General features: G+C 28.6%; 2 protein-coding genes across 3 annotated transcripts; both read right to left on the bottom strand.

Annotated features, from left to right (window-relative positions):
* Nucleotides 1–851: 851 nt before the first annotated feature.
* Nucleotides 852–3,303, bottom strand: LOC132949452 (polymerase delta-interacting protein 2-like). The gene is given in 9 exon segments (XM_061020347.1): nucleotides 852–1,021; nucleotides 1,114–1,201; nucleotides 1,552–1,757; nucleotides 1,829–1,951; nucleotides 1,953–1,993; nucleotides 2,171–2,348; nucleotides 2,416–2,494; nucleotides 2,622–2,777; nucleotides 3,093–3,303. Coding segments are annotated over 9 exon segments (945 nt in total). The 5' UTR covers nucleotides 3,152–3,303; the 3' UTR covers nucleotides 852–1,006.
* Nucleotides 3,304–6,052: 2,749 nt separating this feature from the next.
* On the bottom strand, nucleotides 6,053–13,761 carry LOC132949248 (bromodomain-containing protein homolog). 2 transcript variants are annotated; one of them, XM_061020032.1, is made up of 18 exons: nucleotides 13,508–13,760; nucleotides 12,455–12,696; nucleotides 12,173–12,393; nucleotides 11,983–12,110; nucleotides 11,721–11,901; nucleotides 11,467–11,648; nucleotides 11,248–11,389; nucleotides 10,971–11,175; nucleotides 10,087–10,276; nucleotides 9,610–9,802; nucleotides 9,318–9,436; nucleotides 8,937–9,246; nucleotides 8,517–8,868; nucleotides 7,707–7,854; nucleotides 7,461–7,576; nucleotides 6,922–7,175; nucleotides 6,721–6,860; nucleotides 6,053–6,602 (listed from the first exon to the last, which is right to left on the bottom strand). In XM_061020032.1, exons 2-18 carry the CDS (start codon nucleotides 12,672–12,674, stop codon nucleotides 6,416–6,418), a joined length of 3,288 nt encoding a protein of 1,095 aa, XP_060876015.1. In that variant the 5' UTR covers nucleotides 12,675–12,696; nucleotides 13,508–13,760; the 3' UTR covers nucleotides 6,053–6,415. The 2 variants fall into 2 exon arrangements, with proteins under 2 accessions (XP_060876015.1, XP_060876016.1); XM_061020033.1 differs by having other exon boundaries at nucleotides 6,434–6,602; nucleotides 6,776–6,860; nucleotides 13,508–13,761.
* Between the last annotated feature and the right edge of the window lie 5,441 nt (nucleotides 13,762–19,202).

A 19,202-nucleotide genomic window follows, 5' to 3' on the forward strand; every position in this document is an offset into this window, starting at 1 on the left:
GTGTAATATGTTGCTTGATTGTATTTGACATTTTTATACATCTACAATGATCGATAAATATTTTAACTGAACAATAAAATACATATAACTATATAAGTATAGCATGAGAAAACAGATTAGGTAATTAACATTATATTTTATAATTGTAACAGTTTAAAATCAGTTAATAATTATTACAAAGAAAAAATCATAAAAAATTATGATCAGTAACCAGCATTATCAATGAACTTTATAAATAGTATTTATGATATATTAAAATATGCATAATGACCAATCCTGAAAAACATGAATAAACTATTTAAGTATGTAGAAATTATCTAGTTATATAAAACATAAGTAATTGTTTCTAAATTTGACAATTTAATCAAATAATAAGTGGGTATTATAAATATTCAAAAAAGATACTCTGTTAAAATGTATAAAATATGTTTGTAATTTAACACAACTTTGAGCTATTAAGGTCCACACACTGCAGTGGTGGCGGTAAAATTCTTTTGTTTTGGCGGTGTTGGTAAGTTATGTCCGAACACATTTTACCGCTAGCGCTACAACTACAGTGTACGAGGAACTTGATTAATTAAAATATTCAATTGTGGCTGAACTATGGTAGGCCAATAACCTGATTTGGCGATTTCAACATTCAAGAAGACCAAAAATGTATAAATTAAAATTATTTTAAATGTTGGCAACTGACAAGAATGTTTAGCTTTCTGCACATTCTGAGATGGAATTAAAACTGTGCCGATGAATCTGATAAATATGCATTTAAATGAAACAGCTGGTTTTCATACTGTGATCAGTTTACAGAATTTAGAATAAAAAAATTATATATTTATATATATATAAACAAATTGTTTTTACAAATATTTATGCAATTTATTTATTTCTTCAATGTTTGAATAACTATTACACATAGTTCAGCAATAGGTATGTGATCTTCAGGACGATTGTCCACACAGGGAAGATGAAATAGTCACCAGTGGCTTAAGAATGGATCACCCAACATTTAACGGTCTAGAAACTAATATTGAGAATTTTTTAAACAAAACTAATTTCAATAAATACAATAACTATAATCATTTGAAATTTTTCTTATACAGTATTAAATGTAACCTTATCATCTGGTTTGCTCTCTAGAGAAAATGGAGGTATTCGACAATCAAATAAATGTCCATCTTCACGTTCCATTCGAAATGTTCCCCTAAAAATAACAAAATCAATTATAAATTTTGTTTAAATACAAAGTATATTGGCATATTGTATACATTAGTAACTAGTGGTTGGTAAAATCTAAATTCTTAATACGAATTCTATTGTCTATTCAGTTGCTTAGTTAGAGATGCGGGAAAAAAAGTTGTTATGAATTTTGCAAAAAAAAATGAATACATGGTCCATGACCACTACGAATCCGGGTGATCACCCATCCGGGAACTAGTGGCAGCAGACGTAACTTACTTTTATGTGTCAATCATGTTGCATGGTTCATTGTAGCCAACGCGCAAAGTCACACATATATAATATTATATTATTAAGTTTAAATAAACAACTAACCACATGTGTCCACTAGGAGCTTGTAAGCTAACATGACTACTGTATTGAAATGCTGGTGATTTTTTCGAGAGCAGAGGTTCTTGGCCCACTACTCCTCTTCCACGTACAGTTTCTAATGTTCCAGATAAACTAAATATTCTCCAATGTCTTTCTCTAAGTTGAACGCTTTGTTCACCTAAATTTTCTAATCGTATACAATATCTCCACTAAACATAAATTAATCAACTGATTATTACTAAATAACGCACATGAATAAAAGCTTCCACATATAACTTACCCAGTACACAGAATTGGTTTGTGATTCTCTATAACCCATGTAGAATGGTATTACTGTGATCCTAACATTTTCTGTAGTTTCTTTATGAACATCTGACAACTCCAGCCAAGGATGATTTTTTTTTTTGCCACGATCTCAATGTCTCCTGTGCCCCAAATGGTGGATCTACATCGAAACAAGATTGTATAGATAATATTAAATAAATTAAAAACTTGAAATGTATTTTAAAATCATTAATTGATAGAAAGATTAACAACTCTACCAGTGTCCAGTACAAACCATAATTCAAGTTCTCAAAATAAATTTACCTATAATAACAATAATACCGTAATAATCATTTACCTTTATTAGGATTATACATGAGGAATTTATCAAAAAGTTCATGTTGTAACGGTTGTTTTTCAGTTGCTGTGTATGGAAGTATATCTTCTTGAGCTACATAATCTAGACCAGGTATCGCATACAAGCTACGACTGGTATCCTGATTTCCGAGAAAAGTAACGGCTTCTGTTTGTGCCCTCTAAAAAATATTATAAAAATAATAAGCTGTTAATGCTAATTTGGATAAGTATTTTTAACTAAATTACAATAAATGGACAATCTCTTTCATCTATCAAAGTTTGATAATATGTGTGTGTCTTTCCTTTAACATCTTTTCCTGCCGCACTAAAATAAAAAAAAATAAAAATTTATTTTAGCTTTTATCATATTATACTACAATAATAACCTAGTGGTTAGTCATACAATTGTTAGTAAATGCACAAATCTAGTTATATATTATATTAAGTATTACTTTTCTGCTTTGATGACAACATCACGGTCGTATACTCTGGCTAACCACGGAAACAATATCACCCCTCTATATCCAAATATCTGGTGAAAAAACAACTGACCAGTTTCATATTTTTCAATAGGCTTTGGTGTATTTAACTGACCCACTTCTACTAATCTAATAATAACATAACCATCCACAATATCAATTAGGAACACATTTTCTATTACAATTTATATACAAGTCACAGGCTAATATTTATCAAATTGTAGACTGCAATGACAAACTTAAGTAAAACAAAATTATTTAGTGTAAAATATTTCAAACTTTTAAAATAAAATTAGGCTTTTAAATGTATAATGCAGTCTTCAAACAAAGAGGTACTGAATTATCATTTATCATTATAGTACAGAACAATGGTATTAGTAGTGTTGTACAGTATAGTATTATGTACATATTATATATTATATATTTAAAGAAAAATTATATTACCTAACATAATAACGTTTACATAAACACAATATATTGCTTCTTCCAAAATGTTTAAACATTTTTTTTTTTTTTTTAATATAAACTAAAACACTTGGGTAATTACTAATTAGTAGTTACTAATGTTACTAAATTTATTAATTTACAAAATAAAATATTATACCTAATATACAATTTTTAGCGGATAATGGATATTATGCAGTTGTATACACATAGATAATATTATCACATAATATAATGTGATGATCACGATTTAAGATATACTTATCGTGGTAATGATATTAATATATTATCATATAAAACGGATCACTACCTTTTGTTCCATAATAATTTGTTCCAATATTGATATCACACTTTTGAGGACTTTTGTTCCACAAAATATTTGTTCTAGGTACTCATAAAGGCCTCATAATATATAGACCCATAAAGGATTAAGGTTCTACTAGATCCAGTTGATCAAGATGTATCTAAAGAACCTTCTTTATAGACGTCCTTGCTAGAACAGTACCGGATCTAGGGAATTTGACGTCCTGGGCTAGTAAAAATGCAGTGCCCTTACCCTTACGTAAGTCGTGGTATAGGCCCATAGGGTGTGCTAAGTGTCAACACAAAACAAGATGATTCAATAGGTACAAATCAAAAAGTATATTAGATTCTGAGCGAAGCGATGAATGTATTGATTTTATAATGATGTGTTTTTTTTTTTTTTTTGTGTCTGTCACAAGGACAGTAAAAATGCTTGGATTTTCTTCAACATTAACTTTTCTGATCGGAATGTGAATCTAGTTGGTACTTTGAGGGGATCAAAAGTAAACATTTCCCAGTAATTTTCAAAAACAACATGAAAAACAAAAGAAAAATTAAGGATAAACGGGAATTTTTACGCAAAATCTATTTTCGAGAAAATCGACTTTGGTTTTTGATGCAACTCTAAAACAAATGACCGTTGGTACATGAAATTTTGACTGAATGTTTATATTAGCATTTTCTATACACCATAACATTTTTCAAATATTTTGACTTATTTTGAGCTGTTTACGGACATTTTCAGTTTCCATTTATTTTAGTTTTTTTTTCTATAAATATCAATAAAATTTTATTTGTTGGTTAAAAAAGCTTGAAAATTTAAAAGAAGGATCCTAGGTTATTGTTTCAAGGCAGATAAAAAAATTTGAAAAATTCTTATATTTTTACATTTGATATTTACTCGATTTGTCATGCAATAATTTTTTATTTTGTTGTAATTGAAAAACGAATGACTGTAAATACTTGAAAATTTCACTGAATGTTTATATTATCATTTTCTATACACCATATAATTTTAAAAATAATTTGACTCTTTTTGAACTGTTTATGGACATTATCAGTTTTCAATTTTAGATTCTGAGCTTACTTACCACATTACTCACTACTCAGTAGGTACCCCTAGTAGGTACATATATTATTTTAGATTTCTATTAGCGGGAGATTGATGATCCAACAGTCTATAGTTACCTACTCCAAAAACTAAAATCGATTTTGCCGAATGCCAATTTTGCGTAAAATTCCCGTTTTCCCTTAATTTTTTTTTTTGTTTTTCCCGGTACTTTAAAAGACCACTTGGAATTTTAAATTTTGACCCCTCGAATGCACCAACTAGGTTCACTTAATTTCCCATCAAACAAATTACTGAAGTTGAAAATCGAAGCATTATTTCGACTACTTATCGTGTACATACATACAAAATTATAATTAAACATAACGCACATAGTAAAATCAATATATTCATTGCTCCGCTCAGAATCTAAAATTATTAATAATTTATAAATAAAAATTGATTTTTTATTAATTATTAGTAGGTATAATTTGTGCACGACTGGTGAGCCTAATTTTAAAAGATTTATTTATAAATCTATACCAGTCTTTATGATTATTAATTGTTAGTTGTTACTTCATTATCGATAATGATAATTCGCAATCCGCAATCAAATGATTCATGGAAGGCCGCACCGGGATAATCGGTTCATCCCGGTGTGGTGAAAATGTATAATTTTAAACTGGTTTAGCGGTTTAGACTCTAGCCTGGTGAATTTCTTAGTAAGCTGAATAAGCTGATCTTATGTTGTAAATCATGGCTGCTGACGCATAGAAGTCCGTTGGGCGGCGAGTTATCTGTTGAACTCGGTGGGCCGCGTAAAATTTGGTCCAGCTTAGTAATATATGAGTATAAGACCGAAAATATTTGAATACACCGAACTTTGAACAATAAAAATAAATATTAAATATTACGTCTTATTGAAAAATGAGCTGTTAACATTTCTAGTGCTGGATAAAATCCCAGAACTCGATGGGCTACTCGATACCTTGACTGTCCGGCGCTGGTTGTATAGAATAATATGGATAGAATTAAAGGCCCCAAGCCACCATACACGTCACATGATCAATTTAATTATGTCAATAATTATTCAACAATTATATTTTCAATAATTCAATATAATATTATAGATTAAGTTCTTTTCAATTTATGATATACATTCAGAAATACTAACTCTATTTACAGATGTATTGGCTTATGTATAAAAGAATTATACACAAGAAGTAACAACTAACAAGTTGTCACTGGTGTAGTGGTGTCGCTGTTGTCAATCGTTCATTAAACTGGGTACGACCCCAGCTGACCATATTATAATTATTATTATCATCATTATTCGGTATTAGTTCAGTTTAGCGATGGCACAGATTATGTATCTCTGATTCTGTTGCTTAATTTATTCTACATATTATGTACTTCATACCCTTTGGCGTTTATAATTTAAATAAAATAATTGCATGTAAGGGAAAATAAATGTTTTAAATACATATAAATATTAAATATACATTATATTGCTTGTAAGTTATTTAAGGAGATTATAAAAATTTGAAAGGGCTAAGCTTCCCCAATCACCATAACTATAGATTTTACTTATAAAATAATTAAACAACAATTTTGTTGAAATAAATACTAAATATTTTTTATTCATTAATTTATTAACTATTTTTTAGTTATACTACTATAGAAAAAAAAAGTAAATAAACAAATTATTATGTAAAAATCCACGGTTAACATTTTCTTGTATGCCTTTAAATATAGTCTATGGTTAAATTTTTTTAAACAAGGTTATTATTCTTATTTTATATTTTTATTACATTGCTTTTTATTGGTATATTTATTTAAAAACAATGTTAATAGTAAAATTAAAATGTCTTTTGTTATAGTAATATAAAAAGAATAATGGAAATTATGTTCTAAAATAATTAACAGTGCAACATGCACAAAACTGAAAAATTAACATAAATAATAGTGTATATTATGTTCTACTTGAACGTCTTAAATTAGAAGATGGAATTATTGGATCAGTTTTATAAACAAGAGCTTCCATATACGCTTTACGCACAGATTTGCGATCTGCTGGTTTTTTTGATTCTGTTAGCTTAATGTCATCTAGTTCTTGAGTAACACCAAGTGGCTCTAGTTTGTTACGAGGTAACCATTGCCTAGTAAAGTATATTAAAATCAATTTTAGACTTGTAGCACAGTAATAACAAACAATAACCATGATATATACAATACACATAATATATTTATTATACCTATAAACTATCATAATCTTACCATGTACGTTTTGAATCAAAAAACAATACTAAATATACAAGTTCTTTGTAATTACTTGCTAAATTTAATACTTCTGACGGAGGACTTGGAACAGGTATGCCATTATGCAAGTGTCCTGGTGGCATATTTGGGTCAATTATCTAGAAAAAAAAAAATTAGAAATACTTAAAACTTAATATATTGTATTTTATTAAGTATTACCAATGCTGGATACCATGGATACCCTCTACACTTAGCCCAAACCAATTGTAATTGTGCAAATTCATCTTTTTTTCCTCTTTTCTTTTGTTCCTTTTCTGATTCTGAATCTGATGAACTTCCCGATGAGCTACTACCATCACCATCAGTAGATGATCCACTTCCAGTAGTAGTACTAGAATTAGAACCAGATTCAGAACCTAAATAGCTTGATTCTTCATCTGATGGAGAATCATCCTCTGTATCAGTTCTCTTACCTAGTAATTTAATAGTGATTACTAAGTGATCAACAAAAAGTAAATTTAAAGCAAATATAAAAAAATGTAAGTTATAAATATTAATTTAATTTAATTCAAAGTTTATACATGTATAGAGATTGTGTATTAAAATAAAAAAATGCAATTGGATAATATAAAGTAATAAGTTCTAATAAAGTAATAACTTCAATACATTTATACTTTTAGTATATAATACTACAATGATCTCCTCTCATAATAAGCAATACACATATTATTTACAACTTATTAAAAACCACAACTCACTAGATCTGTATGCTTTGAAACTTTCAAAATTAGTTGATTGTCTTGTACGTCTAATAAGGGGAGGTGTAGTTAAAGGGTCTGTTGATGATTTCTTACGAGTAGAATTTCTAGAGGTTCTATAAAAATAAGTTAATAATAAATTATTAACTAATGATATTTTAAAATAATCTGCGTTAAGATAATAATATTGATAGTCTTAATATGAAGTCCTTATTACATAAAATAATAATTTTTAATTTTTCTTACGTGACCGGAGATGTTGATTTTGACGGAGTTTCTGGTTTTTTAAAAACAAACTGTTCACTTAGTTGATCATTTTTTTTTTTGGAATTCCTTTTTAAACATGTTTTTTCTACTTCCGTCTTTTCTTGTTCATCAACATCCTCAGTTTCATCTAATAATTATAAATAATAACATTGAACATATTATAAAATTATATTATAGATCTATTTTTGGCTCATGTGTATCACGATGATTCTGGTCTGATTTACTTACAATTATACTTAAAATCAAGTAAATTCCTAATTTTATTGTAAAGTAATAAATCAGTAAGGGGATAGTTGAATGGAAAATTAATTTTTTCTCCTAAATCCTTATATACTTATTATTTTGTTTGAAAAAAATGTGCTTCAGGAAATGTATTATTGAAATTGATTTATTTTTGATTATTAGTTGAGAGTTGATATATTTATTTGCATTTTGAGAGATGTATAATCAAGTGTTTTTTTAAAGTGATATTTTAGAATTTTATTTCATTATATAAGGGAATTTTTTGATGAATTAGAACTTTTTCATCTTTTTAACATCCTTATTTGTTTTATTAATATAATTATTTTTAAGTAATTAAGTATAATGTTGTATGAATCTGTTTTAAAAACTTAAACAAAGTAAAAGACATATGTTTTAAAATGACTTAAAAAATAAAAAAATAATATAGAAATACATGTACCTATTATGTTATTATTAATAATATCACACTGTGTGATCATAACGAAATAACTTTACTAATCAAATGTGTTGAAAAAATGTTGCTTTATTAAATAATCATAAAATTACCATTTTCACATTTTTTTCCTTCTAGTTCGATTTTAGCTCTAAGCTTGGTCAATTCTGTTTTAATCAGACGAGCTCTTTTATTTTGTCGACCACCTCTGCACTTATCGGCCAACTGCAGCAGTTTACACATACGATCATCATCACCCATAGTATTAGATGGGTTGCATATCTCTTTCAATTCATGATCAAACTCTGCGCTCTTGTCATCTTTGACTTCTTCATTTGTTTTAGCAGTACATTTTAAAGCTGTAGTTTCTTCAACTTCTTTACTGACTTCAGCTAAGGTCATTGAAATAGGATCTAGATCTAAAATCTTCAGATCTCGTTTGGCAGTTCTTAAAACTGTTCCACCCTAAACAAAAATATATATATATTATTTTAAGCATATTATAACAAAAATAAACTGAATTATAAACTCACTTGGTCTCTCATCTTTATGCCAGCTTTATAAAATATAGTTTCTTTTGAATTATATGCTAAACAGTTTGATACCATCAAGTTGAAATCATTCTCAAACCCTTCAAGGCTATTATATTCAGAATTTTTTATTTTTAATTCCATTGTTAGTAAATCCATTGGATGTTTCACAATATCTCCATAATCAGGGACTTCATTTTGATCAACAGGTTCAATAAATATTTGGCCTGTGTCTTTTACAATTAACTGCTGTAATACTGAATGTAAGAAAGCATGAAATGGCCATAGAGATTTTAGTGTATGCTGTTCACATCTTAGGAAAAAAATGTAATATTGTTAGACAAACTAACAAAATAAAATTGTTAAGGATTATTTAATACTTACACTTTGATATTTTCTTTTTTCAAACGTTCTCTTTTACGTATCAGTTCACAAAGTAAGCGAACTCTTTCTAAGTCCTGACGAAGAGCTTGCCAATATTTTAATTGTCGATATAGTTCATTCTAAAAATGTAATAAATGAATAAAATTGTAGACATATAAGGTATAAATATTTAGAATTGAGAAAAATATGTTTGTAGATATAATATAAATATATAATAATTATTAAACTAATTTTTCTTAAGACATAATTTGTATTAATAATTTTTAATTAAATATATCAGTATAGCATATACAAGATCGTCTTCATTTCCGTTTGATGCAATTGGCTCTTCGCGTCGTGATACATTAGAATGCTGACTAGTTTGTAAACGTCTTAAAAGTGGAACTCCATTCCTAAACTGCCGTTTTAATGTCCAATAAGCGATTAGTCGTTGTACAAACTGGCCTTTTTTGGGCACTGACAGTAAATTTGCTATTTCAGTAACTCTAAACAAAATTGAAGTAGTTTGAGAAGTATTATAATGTATAATGTAATAATATATTATACTCTATTTCATATAAGAGTAACCTCAGGCATCATACTTCTGCATATGGCGGTGGCAATGAGTAGGATTAATATGTGCCGAGTGCTCACAAGAGTGTCATTTTATTAATTTAACAAAAACCTAGCATACATTTTGTACATAAATTTTCAATCAGCGGAAATGAAAAAAATTGTATGCCACCCAAGGTTACTGTTACATACGTGAGACAGAGTACAGAAATATTACCTTTCGGGTGGTATCGTAGGTATGGATATGACTGGTGCAGCAGAACGTTTTTTAGCTAAAACTCGTCTGGCATTATTTAATTTTTCTCCAGGTGATTGTCGTCCTCTGTTTTCAGCTAGATAATCCACTGGTGCATGTGCATCGCAAAACGCAATTTTTTGAACTAAAACTGTACCTGGTTCAGCATCTCCTAAAAATTTTAATTAATATTTATATAAGTGGTAGTCATGTATTCGTTAAATGGTATGGGTTATGAATAATAGAGGAAAGATTAGCCAGTGCCCAGATATGATTAGAGCACTAGACACTAACAGACGAGCGAGGGCCTCTATCAGCGACAATAGCGCCCAGCTGTGTGAACGCAGTCTCCCATAACAAGTAGTGTGGCTGTATACAATGTAACCGGTGGGGCCAATGAGGGGGTAGATTGTGGCCACCTTAGCCAGACTGTTACGCATGCACTCTTCACATTATTTTATGTATTTATGCATATGTGTGAAAACACACTTCCCACGCATCAACTTGGGTGACGGCAGCAACCGTCTTTATCGAGTATTGACAGTAGTGGCAGCACCGGACACAGTATTAAACGACAATGACTATAATAGCTTATAACATATTAATATTTAAGTGACGCGCAACCATTCTAGCGTTTGTTTACCAAAAGTATTTAATGTCCAATTCCAATATAAATATTTTAAATTAAGTAAACGAGTAATTCAAAATAGTACCAATATAAAGTAAACTAATATATTTTAATTTCTGAAATTTACAAGTAAAGTGGGGCCTCACTAGCCTCACCCCCAAAACCGCCACCGATAAATATTATAATTTGCAAAATAGAAACCTTGAAAGAATTTAAAAAAAAATCAATGTACTATTACCGATATTAGAAATATCATTAGATATAGTCTCCATTTTCATATATAAGCCAGCTTGTTGAGCACATGTGACATGAAATGCGGCATAGCAACTTGATTTGTGGCATTGGATACATGCTCCTACACCACGTTGTTTACAAATATAACATGTAAGTTTCCATCTAGCAGTAGGAATTGTTTCAACGCTATCTATTGGTTCTAAAAAAACCTAAAGGACACAAATTTAGTAAGTAAATACTGTTTTAATAAATTAATCAGATCAGTTTTAAGTGTGACTTACAGTATTTGCAAACCTAACTTCTGGTATCCATAACGCACACACAACATGAGCCCATAGCCCACGATCAGTCTGTTTGAATGCACCACAATTGTTGGGGCATAATACACAGTCAACCATACACGATGGTGAGTGCAGGCATCGCCTTCATACAATAATTATGCATTTTTAACGATAAGTTATTAAATTTAATATCAAACTTATTTAAAATTTTTAACTTACCGACAAAGCCATTGTCCCTCAGGTATATATGGAACACCATAACAATCTTGATGGACAGCAAGATTGCACATATCACAAAATAGGATAACGTTTGAATTTTGGCATTCACCATCAAGACAAATAGAACAAACAGCTTCATCGTCAATGACTGCTAAACTACTATCAACTTCTTTGTTCATTTGCTGTACAAATAAATTAAATAATAAATTACTAATACCTAAAATTGTGTTCAATAATATAAACAAACCACTTACTACAAGAAAATAAGATTCTTTCTCTAAACGGTCCATTAACAGCTCAAAGGACTCAATTGATATCCCTGCTAGGCCTGAAGATTCCCTGCGTTCATTCATAATTTGCAGCCAAGCAGCATCTTCTTCATCCATATCATATTCTACCTCAGTATCCAATTCTTCAACCGACTTTTCAATGAATCTAAATAAATGAATAAATACATTTTTCAAATTTGTTTATAAAAAATATAATAATGAATAATAAATCTTATTTTTAATGAACCTTATGTATGAATTGGGCATAGATGGAGCTTGAAGTATATCGTAATTGTCAATTTCTTTAAATGCAGCTTGAGGTAAGTTTTTAACAGCTTCTTTACTTTTTGATAAAGAAGAAAGTATTGCAGCTGTCTAAAAATCAAATAATATATTTGACACTACATAATTATAAATTAGATTATATAAAGACTTACTTTGAAGGGGATTTTAATATCTTTTTTTTGTTTTAAGTAATCATCTTTTGATATTATTGGTAAATATTCATCAGCACTAAATCGTATCACTTTGTGATCAGCAACTTCAACTTCACATAAAGATTTTGATAAATGAACAGGTGTTACAGGTTCTACCACTTCAGGTTGAGATACTCTCGAAAGTGTTGTAAATGTTACTCGCCTTCCTTTCTTTTTTTTACCTACATTATTAAATTATTAGTTACAACTTACAATCATCCTTAAGAAGATTTTTGTTTATACTTTTAGCTTTACTGACGACTGGAGTAACAATAGTTTGTTTGTTTGGTGCAACTATGTCTAATGGAGGTATAGGACTCGAGTGTTGAATGTGAGCAAGGTGATATTGAAAACCAGTCATGCTTGAGTATACTTTGTCACAATCAGCTACTGGACATTCGTATGGAGGTGGCTTCAGGCTACGTAGCTGACGACAATATTGGAGTACATCAAAGTCTCCCATTTTGGTTTTTCCCCTAACACAACTGCATCAAATAGAATATGAAAATTACACAATATCTACTTACAGGCATGAGTCTATAGAAAAAAGAACAGTTTTAAAGAATTTCTCCAAGTGCCCAAATTCCAAGTTGACATTTTTTTTTTTGTACACAGTCAGCCGGTGACTTTTCATACAGCGGTGTTAAAGAAGAAGGTTAGAATGTTTCAGAGATTGAACTATTGGAGCTGCCAGAGTAATCTATGATTTATGAACAATTTAGATGAAAAACTAAGTTCTACATTTTTCCTATATTCTGTCCATCAATTAGGTACTCTTTGATTCGCAAAAAAAAAAAAAAAAATGATGGGGAAGTTCAAGACTGTGAAATAAATTACTTGAGATTTTAACTTTAAAATGTCTTGTTCAGAATTTTACTCGTTCCCGACTTATAATTACTAATTACAAATATGTTGGAACGATAAATATACCAATATGTAATGTTCTTTATACTTATGATTAAATACAAAAAAAAAATGTCTGTAATAAAAATGAGTTACTTATTAATAAGGGTAATTTATTTAGTTTAATTTTTTGTCACGTAAAAATATAATAGCTGGTAATTTTGTGTAAGATTATAAATAAAAAAAAGTTTTAGGTATTTATAACAAAAAATATGAAGTATTTTCGTTTGTCCAGTTTTCACCCAAAAAATACATGGTAAGCTTAGGCATGCCCCCAAAACCCCCTTGCTGGCATAGTAAACAAACATAAAATACAAAATATAAAGTTATATTGTTGTGTACACTAAATACTAAGTAGTATAGACATAATATTACAGTAATAAGGGAACTTACCACAAAATATTTCTAATGGTAAACCGTTGACAAATAAATCACTACATATTATACGAGCATTTAAAATCAGTATCTATAAAGTAAGATGACTAATATCATCATAATATTACGTTACACTAAAAAGTACTTTAAAAAAACGTTACAACGCGCCATATTTCCATAATAGTTATTAGCTTAATACTATTATGTTTAATATTGCGTTAAAATAACAAACATCATAATATTATCATGCATTCTACGTTCAGTACTTCAGTGTTGTTGGTTGTTATTATCATCATTATCATTTTATCAATTGAAATTGGCGGTTAAACAATGGTTGAACCAATAATTTTATTATAATCTATGGATTAAATGCATAATTAGTTACTTATGAGTTATTATAATAATTAATATTATGGCGTTGAATAATAATACCGGTTATATTATTAAAATATTACTTATCTGCTTAGATCATATACGATCATATTATGATCTAAGCTTATCTGCAAGTAGGTACCTAGCACATATATTATATACTAATACATTAGTATTTATCAGCTGTGGTACCTAGTAACTATACCATTGATAAAAGATTAACTGGTAACTACTTATTTTTTACAACTACATAACAAATACATTATGACGGGTTGGGTTCGGAAAAAAGCACCGCAAACCATAGGGCACACCTACCAGAAAACAATTATGCACAATAATGCAATGCAGAATGCTGATTATATACTAGTATAACTGTATATTAAGTATATTATAATATAATAATTGTAAAGTATAGTAAGCCATATGAATGCTATTAAATTTATTTTAATTTGCGCACATTTGAGCATTTCTTTAATTATTTCATAGAATTTATTCTTATTTACGAAGTAAGTGAAAGTTAGTAAAGGTCCCCACACTGTAGCGAAATCGGTGGCGGTGGTGGTGGCGGTTAAATGCAGCCGGACACAATTTACCGTCATACTGGCGGCACCACCAACTGGCAAGACAATAGAATTTTATGCATTGTGTGGCGACCTTAATACTCATAAAATACTTATGTTAACACCCGTTACACCCGTTACACCAGAGCTACCCGACCGCACAGACCCATCACCCATGCCACTATTCTCCCCAGTGGTAGAGCAATAACAGATTACCTTTGCAAGATAATATTTAAAAATGATTCCGAACGAAACATATGAGTAGGTATAGAACGAATAGTCAGGTCAATGGACGTTATATTAATGAAATAAATCGGAAAGTTGCGAAACTTGGCAGAAATGTTGCTTATAGTCTCCTGATTGACAATAAAAAATTCTTCACCCTTTCAATGTACGTGTCCGCCATCCTGGGTTATATATGCGATTTTAAAGTTTTTTCTCAATCATCTATAAAAATATTATTTTTTAAGCAATATTAACTCTATACAAAAATACAATATAGGTGATAAAATTTTTAACATAGTATATGATCTTATTATTTTTTCTTTGTGTTGAATAATTAATCAAATTATTTCAACCGCGCTTCTAAATATTGAGCAGCGCACGCTTTAATGGCTCAAAACACGAGTCAAAATATTTTTAGTAATTATTGATAAAATAAACACATGGTGTAAATTTGAAGTACCTATCTAAAGTTATTCGTTTTTGAATTACAACAAAATAAGAAAATCGGTAGGTAGGTACATGAGAAAACGAGTGAATTAACAATGCTGTAAAATTTGAACTTCAAACGCTCATAAAAATTGTATTTTACTTTATTGTAGACATTTTTTTTTTTGATTAAAGTAGATATTTCGAGGAATCTTGTACTACATTTTAAAATCTTAGATTTAAAAAGAAAAATGTTTATGAATTTCTAATTCATAACTTTTAGATGCTTATAAGAAAAAATTGTGACTGGATTTTTAATATGTTTTAAATTTCATTGTAACAATATATTAGGAGCCTTGTATTAAATTTTCAAGCTTTTTGACCCAATGAATACAATTTTATTGACATTTATAGAAAAAAAAAACTAAAAAAATGGAAATTTTAAAAGCCCGTTTACAGCTCAAAATATTTTGAAAATTTTACCGTGTATAGAAAATGCCAACATTCAGTGAAAATGTCATGGATCTACGGTCATTAGTTTTAGAGTTACACCAAAAACCAAAATCTGTCGAAAACCGATTTTGTGTAAATATTCTCATTTTTCCTTAATTTTTGTTAAGTTTTTCCAGGTCTTTTGAAAACAACTTAGAGTTTTCAATTTTTTTTAGCCGAATAATAAATTATTTAATATAAATTATACTAATAAAAATATTTCAGTAGTATTTGGTAAATTATTATTTATTTTTTAAGAGAAGCTTTACGTATTCGTTTTAATTAAATAAAAAAATATTATTTACAAAATTACATCACAGGAGTGGTTGCCGTGCGCATTAGCTTACGTTAGGACGTTACCTATAGAATATAGAATAGAGGTCTTAGGACTAAGCTTGAATTTTTTCGTAACTGTGCCTTTAATCTAAATTGTGACTTATTATTTTTGTCTGAAACTTGGCTAAATAGCGACATTAATAATGTTGAGCTTGGTCTTGTAGATTATAACTTATTTAGAGTGGATAGAATATCTAATTTAACTGTAAGAGGTGGTGGAGTTTTATTGGCTACTAGGAAACATCTAAATTGCAAATTATTAAATTTTGACATTATTCAATGTATTGATCAAGTGTTTGTATTACTTTCTTATAATAATATTAACATACTTCTAGGTTGCGTTTATTTCCCACCAAACTCCAAAATCGAATTATATAATAAGCATTGTGATATAATAGAAAAGTTTTTATTAAAAAACTCTATTAAAAATTTTTTAATTATTGGTGATTTTAATGTAAATGAATTTTCATTCACTGATTATACTTTATTTAGAAATCCTATATCCACTACACTTGTTAATTTTTATATCGATTACTTAAATTTAAAGCAGGTTAATAACATTACTAATAGTCACAATGGTATTCTAGACTTGATATTTTCAAACTCTACTGTTGATTCTATGCATGCCTCTAATTGTTCATTAATACCTTTAATTGATTCATATCATCCACCTTTAGAATTTATTTCTCACTTTCCAACACCAAATATTTATTTCCAAACTATTTCTCCTGTAATTTTCAATTTTAATTCCTGCAATTTTAATGACATTCATGCTTTTTTGTCTCATATAGATATTATGGATAATATAACTACCTTGAATTTAGAAAATGCTATATTGAAATTCCATGAAATAATTAATCATTCTTTTGATTTATTAGTTCCAATGATAACTTTAGATCTTAATACTGATCATAACGTTTCTTGGTCAAATTATAATTTAAGAAAAATTATTAAATTAAAAAAATTAGCGCATAAAAAATATAAAATTTCAAATTCTTTATCTGATTATTCTATTTTTTCTAATTTACGCAAGGAATGTAAACAACTATCTAAACAACTTCAATTAAATTACATACTTAAGATTGAAAATAACATTAATATTAATATAAAATCATTTTGGAAATATATTCAATCTCTCAAATCAAATAAATCCAATATTCCAATGTCAATGTTTTTTTATAATACAACTGCTCATAATATAGAAGAAATCTCTCAATTATTTGCTAATCATTTCTCCTCTGTTTACTCTAAAAATAAATTGCCTGATGATATTCTTGAATCTCTTAATGTTAATATGCATGATATAAATATTAACTCAATGTACATTTCTGAGGATGAAATTGCTGATTATTTAATATCTATTGATGATAAATCATCTACTGGTCCCGATGGTATTCCACCGATTTTCCTAAAAAAATGCTTTTCAGTGTTAGTCAAGCCATTGCACTACTTATTTAATCTCTCTTTATCAACTGGTGTTTTTCCCACCTTTTGGAAAAAATCATTTGTAACACCTATACATAAATCTGGGAGTAAGAATGATATCTGTAATTATCGGCCAATCTCTAAACTTTCTGCTATACCTAAAGTATTTGAAGCTATTATTTCTAAAAAACTGTCCAGTATATTATTAAATTATATTAGTCCCGCTCAGCATGGTTTCTTAATGAAGCACTCGATTTTCACCAATTTACTATTGTATCAAAATTTTCTAACTAATGCTTTAGATCAAGGTCTTCAAGTTGACACCATATACACTGATTTTCAGAAGGCTTTTGACAAAGTTGATCATATTTTACTTTATTATAAATTAAAATCATTTGGTATAGATGGAAACTTTCTTAAATGGCTATATTCGTACCTCACAAATAGAACTCAAGCCGTCAAAATCTCATTTCACTCATCACAAAATTTTCAGGTCTCTTCTGGTGTCCCTCAAGGTTCCCATTTAGGTCCTCTACTGTTTCTAATTTTCATTGATGATTTACCACATTATATATTAGATAACTCTAACATAGCACATATTTTATTATTTGCTGATGATGCCAAAATTTTTTGCAAGATAAATTCTGTAGCTGATCAAATAAATCTTCAATCAATATTAGATAAGTTTGTTATTTGGAGTAAAAATAATTATTTACCATTAAATATTAATAAGTGTAATGTAATTTCTTTTACCCGTAGAGCTAATCCTCTTTTGAATCAGTATATAATTAATGAGTGTTCCTTATCAAGAGTTAATTCAATCAAAGATTTGGGAATTCACTTTGATAGTGATCTTGGCTTCAAATTGAATCATAAATCAATCCTCAACAAATCATATAAGATGTTAGGTTTCTTAAATAGAAATACTAAAGAATTTAAAAATCCTAGATGCTTAAAATTACTTTATACTTCTTTAGTTAGATCTAACCTTGAATTTGGCTCCCTTGTTTGGTCGCAAAATCTAACAACATTTTACTCTGAACTTGATAATGTTCAAAACAAGTTTCTCAAAAATATTTCATATAAACTAAATCTTCCTTTCTCCAGAGACTCAATTATACCAATTCAGGTATCATTGGATCTTGATAGTCTTTCTCTGAGACGGAATCTTACAGATATAATGTTTATTTTTGACATTATTAATGGTTTTGTTCTTTGTCCTGAATTATTAGCAATGATTGGTTTCCGAATTCCTCGTCTTTATACGCGAATTCTAGATTTATTTGTTATTCCACATTATAGAACTAATAGTGGAGCCTTCTCTTTTCTACCAAGAGCTCTTAGGTTAGCCAATTTAATCTCCCACCATCTTGATTTTTTTAATTCTACTCGTGTTAATTTTAAACTAAATACTGTATTGCTTCTAAAAAAACCACATTTTATCTAATTATTATTATTACTTAATATTGTTACTTGTCGTATACATTTATTATTAGTCATTTATTTTTAATTTTAAAACATTATTTAAATTTTTGTATTTTTATTACCTACTTAATTTATATGTATTTTGATTGTTGTCATATTGTTATATTATATACTTTGTAAAGGGCTATTGCCCGTTGAATATATTCAATAAATAAATAAATAAATAAATATAGGTGGACAAAGTTTAAAACGTTATACGCTCATACTGCCTACAACTATAATGTACGATATACCTACTATATAGTACACACACATTACACAGGATATATAGGTAATATATATTATTATAATTTACAATGTAACTATAATATCAAACATGTTATTATTTATTATTATACTTTGAAACACATTATGGATGTTTAGGGGATAATGATTACTCGCCACTCGGGCTT

The sequence above is a fragment of the Metopolophium dirhodum genome, chromosome 7 (genome assembly GCF_019925205.1).
Source record: "Metopolophium dirhodum isolate CAU chromosome 7, ASM1992520v1, whole genome shotgun sequence".
NCBI lineage: Eukaryota > Metazoa > Arthropoda > Insecta > Hemiptera > Aphididae > Metopolophium > Metopolophium dirhodum.